The sequence below is a fragment of the Hordeum vulgare genome, chromosome 5H, assembly GCF_904849725.1.
Source record: "Hordeum vulgare subsp. vulgare chromosome 5H, MorexV3_pseudomolecules_assembly, whole genome shotgun sequence".
Taxonomy (NCBI): Eukaryota; Viridiplantae; Streptophyta; class Magnoliopsida; order Poales; family Poaceae; genus Hordeum; species Hordeum vulgare.
The window spans coordinates 299,152,752-299,166,416 of NC_058522.1; the positions used below are offsets into that span (position 1 = coordinate 299,152,752).

The window sequence follows — 13,665 nt, forward strand, 5'->3', positions numbered from 1 at the left end:
TTTGCTGGCAGTTTTAGTTGTGTCCAAGGCAACAATTTCTGACAGTTTAAGTTGTGTCCAAGGCAACAATTTCTTCGGAACGACGTGGCATTTTCTGGGAGAATGACAGTTTTGAATTTATCCCAGAAAATGTCGCTGTTTTGAGCATATGGTTTTGAGAGACTACCACCCCACACACAACTAAAAATGTCATTAAAACATTCGAAATGCCACCACTCCTGGCGATAAGGGGGGTCCTTATTTTTCCATAAAGAGAGGATGTGGGAGAGAGGGGGGGGGGGGGGGGGGGGAGGGCGGAGGAGTCGCATCACAAAAATAAGATACTATGTACAAACACCAACTAAGAAATCCAACTTCCGTATTATACACAAGATTGTTCATGAGGTACAACGGAAATGACCAAATGTTTTCCAGTGTAGTTTTCGTTAGTATCGGCGGCCACCGCCTGTCGATAAAAGCACCTTGGTGCGCTTCTTGCCCGCCTTTCCGACTCCATTTGGTTTAGGCATCTCACCTCTGCTGTCCGCAGCAGCTCTAGTAGAAGATAGGATGCTGGCAAAGGACATGGAAGACGCTGCTACCGGCCCTGCACAACAAGCAACACAGTTATGCGACGATTTTATTAGTACAGATTACAGAATTATATATGTGTAAAAAGAACTGGTTATGATGGGGCGTACCTTGATCCCTCGTGATTTCATTATTGGTGTCTCCAGTTTCAGCTCTAAGAGGAGGGGAGTCTTGCGCAGACGCGAAACCAAGCCGTGTAACATCGGAGAAAAGTTTACGTTCACTGGCCGGTGGGCTTGTTGATGGTCCAGCATTATTTCCCAGAGCTTCAGTGAAGAACATATCCATGTGTAAGGCACTCATGCAGAATTGCAAACATGATGAAAACACAAAATATTGGAATATAGGAGTGGTACTTATATATATAAGGACTTGTCTTTATCAATTCCAATCTAGCTTCCTATCAAAACAAAAAAATCCAATCTAGCTGAGGTGGGCCAAATTTCTACTCCCTCTGTACCTAAATAATTACCTAAATAATTGTAGTTGGGGAAAACTAGACTAGTTCTCCCCAACTACAATTATTTAGGTACAGAGGGAGTAGAAGCCATACATGCTGGATATATCAGTTGTGAACGCAACCTAGGACATATAATGAGTTAGAAATTTACCTTCAAAGTCATCGAGAGAGAACATAACATCGCTCTGAGTACGAGAGAAATTTGTATATTCAAAACGCATAGCAGATTCCTGCGCAGCAGCGGCTACTTCGGCCTTCACCCTGTCCTTTTCTTCCTAGAAAACAGTAAGATTGTCATGCATGAGATGTCTAAAATTTTAGATCTATCTTATTCCTGATAAATTTAAACTCATCTTATTCCTGATAAATTTAAACTCGTGAGCTTCCATCTTAAGCAGTAGCAGGCCCAGGATTACCGGGATGGGTATTTGAAGTTTTAAAATATATTGAGCAATAAATAATGGACTTTTTGTACTCCCTCCGTCCCAAAATTCTTGTCTTAGATTTGTTTAGATATGAATGTATCTAGTTAAGTTTTAGTATTTAGATACATCCATTTCTAGACAAAGTTAAGACAAGAATTTTGGGACGGAGGGAGTACATGCCATTGCTAAGATGACTGATAGTTATGTGCCTTTACAACAAGTTTTTCATAGTATATGTAGCAGCAATGGTCAAAGAAACGTTTTTTAGCTTCCCTCAACTATGAGAAAAGAGACGCACACACAAAACCATTGGGTGTACCAATTTTACTATTGAATAGGACTCTGGTTGCTTCAGAAACCAATTTCGCAGAAATGGCTACCTACCAACTACTCCCTCCGTTTTTTCACTTCACATATCAGGTTTATCCAAATTTAAATTAAAAAATGGAATACATCAGCATTGTTTGTAGAGCACCTTTTACAAAGCTAAACTTAGTTAGTACATATCCCCATTAATTTGGTGTTGAATACTCCCTCCGCCCCAAAATTCTTGTCTTAGGTTTGTTTAGAAATGGATGTATCTAAATACTAAAACATGACTAGATACATTCATATCTAGACAAATTTAAGACAAAAATTTTGGGATGGAGGGAGTACTTGTTAGGTGTGGATATCTCCTTTTCTTTCATTATTTTTTCTCGACAAGAGACCTATTTGCTTGATATAGACTGAAAATCAGATGAGATAGTCCAGGCGGAGATTTCATCCTCTCGAGAAGAGAAGACAAGGGTGTGTGCCTAGATTGTAAAGTGATACCTCGAGAGAGTGTTGTCCCTTCAACATAAGCTTGTGGTTGCTGACTTCCGCTTCCAGATTCGTGTCCAGGGGGACAAGCATGCCAAAGTCACCAGAACGAAGTGGTGGAAGCTCAAGGGGGAGGTACCCAAGCGTTCAAGGAGAGGGTCATTAAGGAGGGCCCTTGGGAGGAAGGAGTCGATGCAGACAATATGTGTATGAAGATGGCGACTTGCATTCGTAAGGTGACCTTAGAGGAGTTTGGAGTGTCCAGGGGAAGTAGAAGCGAAGCTAAAGATACCCGGTGGTGGAACGATGATGTCCAGAAGGCTATTAAGGAGAAGAAAGAGTGTTTCAGTATAGATGCCTATACCTGGATAGGAGTGCGGACAACATAGAGAAGTACAAGATGGCGAAGAAGGCCGCAAAGTGAGCTCTGAGTGAAGCAAGGGGTCGGGCGTATGAGGACCTCTACCGGCGGTTAGACACGAAGGAAGGCGAAAGGGGCATATCCGGACGAGTGACAGCTAGATAGACAAGACTCCCAACAGGATGAAGATAACGCGTCGGATCAGGCAAGGGGTCACCATCAGTATCACGAAGGTGAACATTGAGATCCATGGGAGTCTCGACAATTCGCTCATCAGTAAGAGCAACACAAGCAAGAAGATCTTGGATATACTTTTCTTGAGATATAAGAAAGCCATCAGAGGTAGAAGAGACTTCAATCCCAAGAAAGTAGCGAAGAGGTCCAAGATCGGACATAAGAAACTGCTCAGTAAGATGATCATGTCATCGCCAGTGATGATCATGTCATCGATATATAGAAGAAAAAGAGTCCGACCACGAGGTGAAAGATGGACAAACAATGTTGGATCATGAGCACTCACTAAAAACCCAACGGCAGTCACCACAGAGGCAAAACGCTCAAACCAGGCGCAGGGGGCTTGCTTAAGGCTATAGAGAGAGCGACGAAGACGACATACCATGCCATCAATAACAAAATACCCAGGTGGTGGCTGCATATATACCTCCTCGCGTAGCTCACCATTAAGGAAGGCATTCTTAACATCAAGCTGAGAGAGACCAGTGGCGTGAAGAGGCTACGGCAAGAAGTGTACGAATAGTGGTCATATGGGCCACAGGAGCAAAAGTCTCGTCGTAATCACGACCATGCTCCTGCTGAGACCCACGAGCCACAAGACAAGCTTTGTAACGCTGAAGAGAACCATCGGAGCGAGTCTTAACCTTGTAGACCCACTTACAAGTGATGGGACGAACACCTGGAGAAAGAGAAACAAGATCCCATGTACCCGTGCGTTCAAGAGCAACAATCTCCTCTGCCATCGCAAACTGCCATTCAAGATGAACAATAGCCTCACGATAAGAAGTCGGCTCAAGAACAACGGCACCAGCGGTTGAAAAACCAAGGCGATCAACAGGCGAAAAGCGGACGAGGATGCAAGCCATAGGTAGGTTGAGAGGAGGAGGACGACACATCAGTAGACGCATCCACATTACGTGAACGACAAGTATAATGCTGAGGAAAAGATGGAAGAATACGAGGAGGAATTGTCGAGATAGAATCAGGGGGTGGAGACGAAGAAGTCACCGGGTATGAAGGTGCAGAATCCGGTGACATGCGAGGTGAGGAAACCGTGGGAGACGGTGACGGCGAATTGGCAAGAGGTGGAGAAGCAGAGACCCTAAGGCTCTAATACCATGATAGAAATATGCAACTTGTATTCCCATGAGGCCATAGGCCGGTGTATATATACATGTACAGGTGTAGGATATGCAAGAAACCCCTTACACAATAGGGTAAATACGAAAAGGATATATACTCTAACAAAAGGGAAGTTCTACAAAACAGCGGTTCAACCTGCAATGTTGTATGATGCTGAGTGTTGGCCAACTAAAAGGCGACACGTGCAACAGTTAGGTGTGGCGGAGATGCGCATGTTGAGATGGATGTGTGGCCACACAAGGAAGGACTGAGTCCGGAATGATGATTACGAGATAGGATTGGGATAGCACCAATTGAAGAGAAGTTTGTCCAACATCTTCTGAGATGGTTTGGACATATTCAGCACAGGCCTCCAGAAGCTCCAGTGTATATGTGTATAACAGACAGTTCAAGCGTGCTAATAATGTCAAAAGAGGTAAGGATAGACCAAACTTGACATGAGAGGAGTCTGTAACAAGAGATCTGAATCTGAACGACTGGAGTATCACCAAAGAACTAGCCATGGACAGGAGCTTGCTATCCATGTGCCAGAACCATGAGTTGGTCGCGAGATCTTACGTGTTTCACCTCTAGCTTACCCAACTTGTTTGGGACTAAAGGCTTTGTTGCTGTTGTTGTTTTTGTTTGGATCAGTACAAGGATCAAGGAGTGATGAAACTCAGGAATGTATACACAGTAACACACCAGAATTTGATGTAAGGGCGTAAGGGGCTCAACCAGCGAGCGCACAGCCATATATAAATATGTAATCAGAGTACCGGCAAGATAAGCTTCTTTCTGCAGTTAACTAGAATTTGCCCAGGCAAAGGCTATATGAAACGGGAGCCGAGATCCAAAAACATGTAACACTGCAAGAGTGCTAGGACTCATCATTGCAGTTACAAACCCAATTGCTACCAGGAACTCATTTTTCCGAAGTCGACCCCCCACAAATAATCACAGATGCACGATGATTTTTTAACAAAACAACAAAAGCATCAAACAGCAAACAATAGATCAGACCTTCTTGGCAGTTTGCACTCTTTGTTTCTCGCGCCTTTTGATTTCATCCATGAATGGAGCCAATGAGATAGGCGGGAGCATATCACTCAGGTCAATTTCGCAGAACTGTAACATTTGCATTATAAAAGGTCAGAATAGGATCAAAAGCAAGACTAGATTTGCTCACCAGATATACCTGGAACGTTGTAGTTAATGAGAAGTGGCTTAAGAAGCGGTAGCGTTTTCTTGAAGCCTCAGACTGTGTTATAGTTTCCAACTCCAAGATTTTTCCAGTCACTCTGTACAAGGTGGGACAGTAACATTAGATAACACAAGCAGCACTCAGAACTCACACAAAAACACTCTTCAACCTGAATCTGATATCATATTAGACATGCAAAATAAATCAGTTCACATACAGAGGCAACGCTAATAATAAATAACCACTCCAACTTTATAAAGTAAAAGCACAAACACCTTTTGATTTGACCAGAAGACCACATACAACTCCCACAGAAATCAAGATCTTCAAGCTACTGGCATTGCCTCGCTGGTGAAGGGCTAAGAAGCACGGACACGGCTTGAAGTGTCGTATGGCCGTCCTAGTATGACGGGACACGAGGACATGGCCAGATACGCGTATCCGGCAGCATCCCACTCTTTCAAACTTTAAAAAAAGGGGGGGGGACAGGATACTGCCCAGATACGGTTTGGACACAGCTGGGACTCGGGAGCCCAATAACGGCCCGATAGAAAACCTAACATTGGGCAGATTCCAGCGTTCCTCCACCTCCAGCGGTACAGAAGATGGCTTTGCTCCAGCCTCCAGGGACCGAGCCGCCGCCTCCTGGACTCAGACTCCGCCGTCGGTGGGACTCGACGCCGACGCCGCCATATCCCCTAAGCGGCTCTCCCAATGCGGCCATCTTGTGACTGATTTCTTGATGTTGAGTGCTGCTTGCTTCCCCCACGCAGCCATCTTGCTGCTGCTGCTGCTTGCTTCCCCCCGCGGCCCTACCGTTGCTGCTTGCTTTTTTTGCTGTTGAACACTTGAGCTGCTGCTGAATACTGATTAGTTGTTGACTGTTGTTACTTGTTCTGCTTGCTGTTAGGGACTCTGGAGGAGCAGTATTCTCTATTCTGATTCCCATTAAAAAAATCTTAACTCTATATTACATGGTATTTTTTTTATTTTATATACTCAGCGTATCCCCAAATGGTTGTTTTTGGAAAATGTTGTATCCTGTGTCCCCGTATGCGTATCGCCGTGTCTCCGTGCTTCTTAGGTGATGAAGAGAAGTCACAAAGTAAAATACAGCTCAGACATCACATGTGCCCATCAACTGTTTTATTGCTCATTTATATAAATCCTAGTGCCACACTTAGATGCACAAATACATTTATCCTAGTGCCACACTTAGATGCACAAATACGTTTATATAAATCCTAGTGCCGCACTTAGATGCACAAATACATTTATATAAATCCTAGTGGCACACTTAGATGCACAAATACATTTATATAAATCCTAGTGCCACACTTAGATGCACAAATACATTGAGGTTGGGGTGGTGACCATAGTTGCCAGGAATCAAGATCGCCTGAGTCGAGGAACGTGGTCGCGGGTCGTGGTTCACCACCCCTCCGGATCGAGGTTCGACAAGGGGTATACATCTCCGGGACGTCAATTGGGAACGTGGGTCACGATCCAAACTATTTTGGGTCGATGACTCTGGGTCATGGTGATTTTTCCATGGATGCAAAGAGAGATCCCGCCATTCCCGCCTGAAAAGATTATGATCTGGGTGGTGATTTATTTCTCTTCCCACTTTCCCAGAAAAAATGACCCCACAAGTCAACCGTCTACGGCGTGATCTTCTCATTTACCATTTTCTTTCACACCAAGCGTAACTATCCCCAAATCTTTCTTCTTTACTTCATCTGCAGAGCTCTAGTCCCCGATCCCGTTCTAAGCCATGAGTCGTTCAGCACTCCTCTTGTTTGCCCATCCAACCGTTCCTCCCTTGTGCAATCTATATGTTCCCTAGTACTAGTATGCATCAGATTCCCAAGCGGCAGCGATGAGGAGGGTGTTTATCCATCAATGGTGGGACTATGGGAGCGAGACGAGATAGGGCGGATACCTCACCAAGTAGCTCGACGACTGGCGGATTGCAGACGGCAGACACCAACAGTCCGGCGGATTTATGAATTTGGAGCGCGATTACCAAGTAACCCTCGATTCACCATAATTCCCATTCCCCATAGTTGTTCTTGATCTAGGGTATCATCGATCGATCAGGGCCGCGATCCGCCTGACGACTCACCTCGACCCCACCTCGTCCCCGACCCTCGAGTACTAACAAAATTGTTGGATCTAGCACTCAGCGCTATTGGCCAAAACATAAATTAACCAACACAATAGCATAGGTTAACTGCAGGACCTCATAAAAGGAGATTTTCTTTATAAGCTGTTAATATCCAACAAAAACTCCAATTCATAATACCTAATATTGAAAAAAATGATTAATAAAAAATATCCAAAACAAGAATAGAATACTTGCGGGTTTTTTTTTAACACACCAAAATTTAAATGAACACTTGTCAAAGAATAATTCCAGTGTCTCCAAATTTAGCGCACCGGATGAACTAAGTACCATGGAGAATTACTCCCTCCATTCCAAAATATAAAAGGCCCACAAGTATCTGTGCAATCAATGCTTTAAAATTTTCTGTGCAATCAATGCTTTAAAATTTTGACCAATGAACACTAACATGTGGTAGTATATGGCTTGAGCAAAATACTTCTATGCCATATGTCCTTTTTACTAATTTGATGGCATATTATAAATGATGAAAATCATGGTCAAAATTGTGTACTGAAGACTGTAAAAAGTCAAGTGTCTTACATTTTGAGACAGAGGGAGCAACACAGTAGCCATATGTAGCGCCCCACTGCTCCTATGTGTTGTACGTGCCTTTTTGTATGTAGCACATACATGAATAAATGATGCAGTGGTTTGTGGAAGAAACACACAATAGTAGTATTAAAGTGGAGTTGGTACTTCACTTCCTCGCCTCCAGCTCCCTCAACCCCCACCGATTTGTTTTCAAACCCATACCACACTTCCTGCCTAATTTCTGGTTTTTTACTACTGTATCAATTTTTTGGCCATATCGGCTTTCCTTTTACTTTTCTTTCCTTGGTAGCACTTGCTCGCCCCCAAGTCGCAACAAACATGTATATCTCCTAGATCGTCGCGTTCTCTTCCCAAAGGATGTCCTCTCAGCCGACTGCAGTTGCTTCTCCATCTAACCCACTAACCAGTCTCCCTCTCCCAAACGTAATACCTGTCGCCATCACTGGTGTCTCCTCATCAAAGCACCATCAGCATACCTTGCTAGAAACTAATTACCAGAGTACATAACATTTTACCTTCCTGTATGTAATCCTGTTTATCGAAAGAAGCATGAAGTTATTTTTCATCAGCACTTGCGCTATTAAGGGATCTGTTTGTTTGTACATGTGTGTTTCATGTCACCATCTCTCTTCTATGGCAGGAGTAAAACTAATATGCACCAGGGTGTGGCTCGTATTTGATCAGAGTTCATGAACATTGGATCGGTAGCACCAATTGCACCACCCTCATGTTCAGGTAATATGAAGTAATCATGTGAGTGTTTGCTCCAGTAATTGATACATGTTTCTAATCTTGTCCGAGGTTTTAACGATGTCCATGTAGGCCTCTGGTCGCCTTGATCGATAACCTCTCCGGCCGCGTTGGTAAATTCATTGTGGCTTGTGTTCTCCAGTAACTTTTTCCTCTAATCCAAAGGTCAGAAGGCAATTTTAGATTTGGTCATGCACTTCTTCGCACGAACAGAAGTAACCTTTCACCACAAGCGAATTTCTTAGGTTTACTTGTGACAAAAGGCATGATACTCATCACATGGAGAGCCATGGAGAGCTCTTGTGTATACAACAATGACCCATGAAGAGCTCATGATGCTGGACATGCCGGCCCCGCCCACGGCTGCCTTCCTGGCTCACACAGGTAGCAACAAGGTTAACCACCAACACTCGCTGTTGTCGTCCCCGCCCACGCAGGCAACAACAACGTAACCACCACCGCTTCCAAGGTCTGGGGGTTTGGCTGGGAATTAGCTAGTTAAGCTGTGGAACAATTAATTTTGTGGAAGGAAGATAATCCTATGACCGAATTGATTACAATATTTTTTGCATGGACTCCAGTCTCCAACCTTTGATTTAGCATGTCAGCCTGATATCTTTATACCTTTTGTAGGTATTGTGCGACAACAGGGCATATCCTCCCAGCTCAAGTTTATTGAGGTGCACAATGTGTGGCCATTCTTCAGCAGAGGTGATAAGCCATGTCATGGATTTGACAGACGAAGAAAATATGGCAATGAACTTGTGACGTGGAATAGGAAGGAAGGGGCCTAGAGGGGTGTGCGAGATGATAGATGCTGGAAGCTGGGTGTGTTCCGCATAGCCATCGTGCATCAGTCATTCGGTCAACATGTGAGAGACATAATATGATAAGAGAAAATTGTTTGATTAATTGTTTAATATATGTTTCATCGTCCCGTGACACGGGTATTTAGCTAGTTTTATATGTTCTAGTCTTTAGAACCTTCGTTCTGTCAACTGCAAGAGTTGGGGCTTCTTTGGAAAAACGGATTTTTATAGGAATTTCGTACAATTAGAATCATGTGTATAATTATATGATCATATATATGATTTCTTCATTCCAAACAATCGCAGTGTGTGCTAAACATCATGTTTTTCTTACCTTCGACTTCGGGCAAATCCAATACAGCATGTTGCTTTATATCTCATTTTTCTCTGATAAAGAAATATTAGCCAGTAACTCTTCTGGAGCATTCAAACAGCTACAACTCATGGATTCTTCTAGGTCAGGCATGTTGCTGTAGGCCCAAGCCCCAGAGCATGTCCGTAACCAAACAGCATTCACGCCACATTATTTAAGTGGTGTCTTGGGTTTCAAAGGGTAATAAAATTGACTCAACCTGGGAGTACAAAGCCACTAGGCTCATGGACGGCACTAACCCCTCCATTAAGAACCTATTTCTTGTCGCTAAATCCATCCTCCTTTCACATGCCAGCAAGCTCCCGTACTATACCAATGAGCCATGTTCCAATTAACTGATTTATCGACCGATTAACTAGCCGATTCGCCTATTTAACCCTACTCAGCACTTGACTGATATGATACCAGTTACCGATATCCTGAACATTGCCAATGAGAAGGGAGCCAAAACTTCGTTTGTAGACTTGTTACCAGATCAAGCAAAATGAATTATATCTAGTGCAAAATCGAATACTTCAAAAGTTCTAGCAAGACTGGTTATCAGATCAAGCAAATCTAATATCTCAAAATTCATCATTAGGATGCAATCTAACCATTACAATAGTCGTACAATAGCAATAAAATAATGACAACGGATCGTCTGGGTTTCCAGGCGTTAGGGAATAAAAAATCCTATATTACCTTGGTGGAAGCGTATCAGAATTTCCAAAATGGTTAAGAAGGCATTTCATGTTCAATGGATGAAGAATTAGGTGCTGACCATCAATCACCTGCAACAAGATTTTCAAATTCATTTTTTTGGTAAACATCAAACCTTAGCGCTGGGAGAATCATCATCACATAGTCTCAGGCATGACACAAACCTGGTAAAATGTGTACAAGTCTTGTTCATTTGAATCAACCGATGCAGCGCGTCTCTCTTCCATTTTTTGTGGCACTCCCTTATTGGAGTTAATCTTTCGGGGTGAAACAGAAAGCCCTGAAACACCGGTGATAATATCTCCATCTGAAACAGGGGAGAGTTTATGCCCACTGTTCGCATGTGAAGTCTTCGGATTACCAAAGTTCTTTAATTTGTTACTGGAGATAGAAGAGAAGCTATTTTTTAGAGGGGGGCTGCTACTGTAATATCTGAACTCAGACCAATATTTCATCCTTTCTTCCAGTTGCTCCAAAGCAGCGGAAACATATGGAAGTTTCTCCAAGTCATCAACAAGGCCCAAGTCAGCCATCTGCAACCAATTACTGAGATCTGATTTTGCCCCTCTAACGGAGAGCTCAACATCAGATGTCAAAATGAACTTGGAGAAAACATTGCAAGGATCTTCGTCTATAGAAGAAATTTCACTAGACGAATTCCTAAGAGAAGGAGTGAGCGAATTTTTTGACCGCCCCAGAAGTGCGAAGGTCACATTGTCACCAATATGGAAATGCTGAAGTTGAGTGACAAAAATGGTGGTCAACTCTTTTGCTGATATCATCATGAAACACAGTGGGCACTTCTTCCAGCAGTCACCCTTGTAATCCTCTTTACCCATTAGTAAATAATGCAAAATGCATGGAAAGCAATATATATGACCGCATGATGTAATCTGTGGGCACAGCGGGCTTTCCAAGCAAATGGGACATCGCACCTCAGAAGGGCTACAATATCTTACACAGATGATATCTTCCCACTGGAGCATCTTATCAGGATCCATTGAATCAATCTGATAATTTCCAGTATCCAACACAACAAACTTAAAATTTGCTTGGAGGAACAAGTCCTTGTTGTAAGGCTTAATCTTCCTTTGCCTTCTCGGTGGATATGTTCTAGGGCCATGAGGCTGCAGTCGAGAAATAGGATCATACTGGAAATTCAGAAGATAATTTGCATTCACAGCCTGATTCTTTCTAGAAGCCATCAGAGCTCCATTACCCTGAAGTCCATCAGAATGATGGTGAATCTCCAGGGACCCCGCCAACTCAAGTCTCTGAACATCTGCCTGAACTGAGCCGCCACTGTGCACTGTGAGACCCAAACTCCCCTGTCCAGAAGACTGGGATACAGAAACATCACTAACCTCTTGGGCATATGGATCATCCTCTTCACCAGATATTCTAAATCCAACTACCTGGGATTGAATTCATTCGCATGGATAAGCCGAGAGCAGAAAACAAAGTTGGCTGTACATAAGCTGAAAACAGGTAACTTGAATTAAATTAAATTAAAGAATTCAGATGTTCTTAAAAAACTTTACCGCTTGGGATGTATCAACAGATTGTCCAATAAAACCCACTGAGTCTGCAAAATATATCCCATTGTTAGCATTAAACTGGAAATGGAAGGTCTAGGGATTAGCGAGGGCGGGGCCAATACCATGAAAGAAAGGCAACTGTAGAGCATATGCCATGTAGACAACTTATGAGACTGAAGCAGATACTTATCAATCAGCATGCTGACATGAGACATTATCAAGAGTATATTGGGGTACGTGTGAAACAGATGGACATGCTAACAGCCTTACATAACAGAGACTCATAGCCTACAGCTAGTCGTATAAACGGAGTAACTATGCTTTACAGAAAATGGCACTATCTAGAGCAATAATTATGTAACTGAATCCCTTAAAGCTTATTAATAGTTATCCTCGGCTACCGTTGAGCTATCATATTATACCAAATGGAGAGTCAAAAGCTTTAAGCATGGAAAACTGGATCCATGTCAACAAACCAAAGGCTCAGTTTAGCACAATCCCCAGAGTCAAAAGCTCTAACCCTAGAGCTGGAGGCTTAACTCTCAATCTATCAAATATAGGTACTACCACAACTTTCACCCGAAGCATGGAGCCAGTGCTGCAGAAGTAAAACCTAGCGGCAGCCTGGCAGCATCTAATCGACCAGTTAACCAACCCAATACAGATCTACCCACAACACCGGCCAATCGATGTAAGGCATGGAAGGGGAGGAGCGTGCGAGAAGACCGAGAGAAACTTCACCGGTGCTTGCGCCGTCCATGCCAGCGCCAAGGGCGGCGGCAGAGGCCCGAGTGGAAGAGCGACTGCCGCGGCGAGGGGCGGTGCCATGGCTGGGGCTAGGGTTCGAGGCGCGCGGAGCGGGCGGGTGGGATCCTCTGGTGGATTCTGTAGGGGAGATGGACATGAACCCGCGCGGGAGCTCGTGGGTGAATTTGGTCGGCGGCGAGGGGGGGCACCGGTAACTCCGGCACGGGGAAGGAGGTGCGAAGCCTTTATACACTTTTTTCTTTGGAAAGGTCCCGTTATGGCGACTTTATTACATTGGCATATAACAGGACATATCTCTACTATTAAAGCAAGATGTGTCGTCGCAGCAATCGATCCCACCTCTCGATCCCACCTCACAAGAAAGAAAAAAAACATCTCGTGGATCCACCTCCCACGTCTCCCCTCTCCTTCCTTCTCCTGACACAATCGCCTCCCACGTCTCCCCTCTCCTTCCTTCCCCTGACACAATCGCGGCATCGGCGGCTGCGGCGCGCTAGCCGTTGTTCCCGACGCCCCCCCCCCCTCCGCGCTAGCCGCCGCTCGGGCGCCCGCCCCCGCCCCCGCCCCCGCGCGCTCGCGGCCGCCCCCGAGTCGGGCGGGGTGCCGCGCCGCTGCGCCCGTCCACGCGCGCGCACCGGGAGGCCCTCGAAGCCGCGCCGTCGGGGATCGTCTCCGGCCTCGACCTCGGCCGCCTCATCTCCTCCTGCTCCGGCGCTAGCCGCCGCTCCCGGCGCCGCTCGGTCCCCCGCCCCCGCCCCGCGCGCTCGCGGCCGCCCCCGAGCCGAGCGGGGTGCCATGCCTCTGCGCCCGTCCAAGCGCGCGCACCGGG

At 44.9% G+C, this 13,665-nt stretch overlaps 1 protein-coding gene across 1 annotated transcript; it reads right to left on the reverse strand.

Moving 5' to 3' along the window:
* Positions 1–341: 341 nt before the first annotated feature.
* Positions 342–13,073, reverse strand: LOC123400122 (RING finger protein 10). Its single transcript, XM_045094533.1, has 9 exons — positions 12,810–13,073; positions 12,072–12,115; positions 10,695–11,945; positions 10,513–10,601; positions 5,175–5,277; positions 5,000–5,104; positions 1,182–1,305; positions 681–836; positions 342–586 (listed from the first exon to the last, which is right to left on the reverse strand). Exons 1-9 carry the CDS (start codon positions 12,970–12,972, stop codon positions 426–428), a joined length of 2,196 nt encoding a protein of 731 aa, XP_044950468.1. The 5' UTR covers positions 12,973–13,073; the 3' UTR covers positions 342–425.
* Positions 13,074–13,665: the final 592 nt, after the last annotated feature.

Bases quoted from the DNA above. Each gene is read 5' to 3' on its own strand.
- LOC123400122 (XM_045094533.1), bottom strand. From the start codon at position 12,972: ATGTCCATCTCCCCTACAGAATCCACCAGAGGATCCCACCCGCCCGCT. The intron at 11,946-12,071 runs GTAAAGTTTTTT...ATTCAATCCCAG, and splicing joins CTGTTGATACATCCCAAGCG to GTAGTTGGATTTAGAATATC. The intron at 10,602-10,694 runs GTTTGTGTCATG...ATCTTGTTGCAG, and splicing joins ACTTGTACACATTTTACCAG to GTGATTGATGGTCAGCACCT.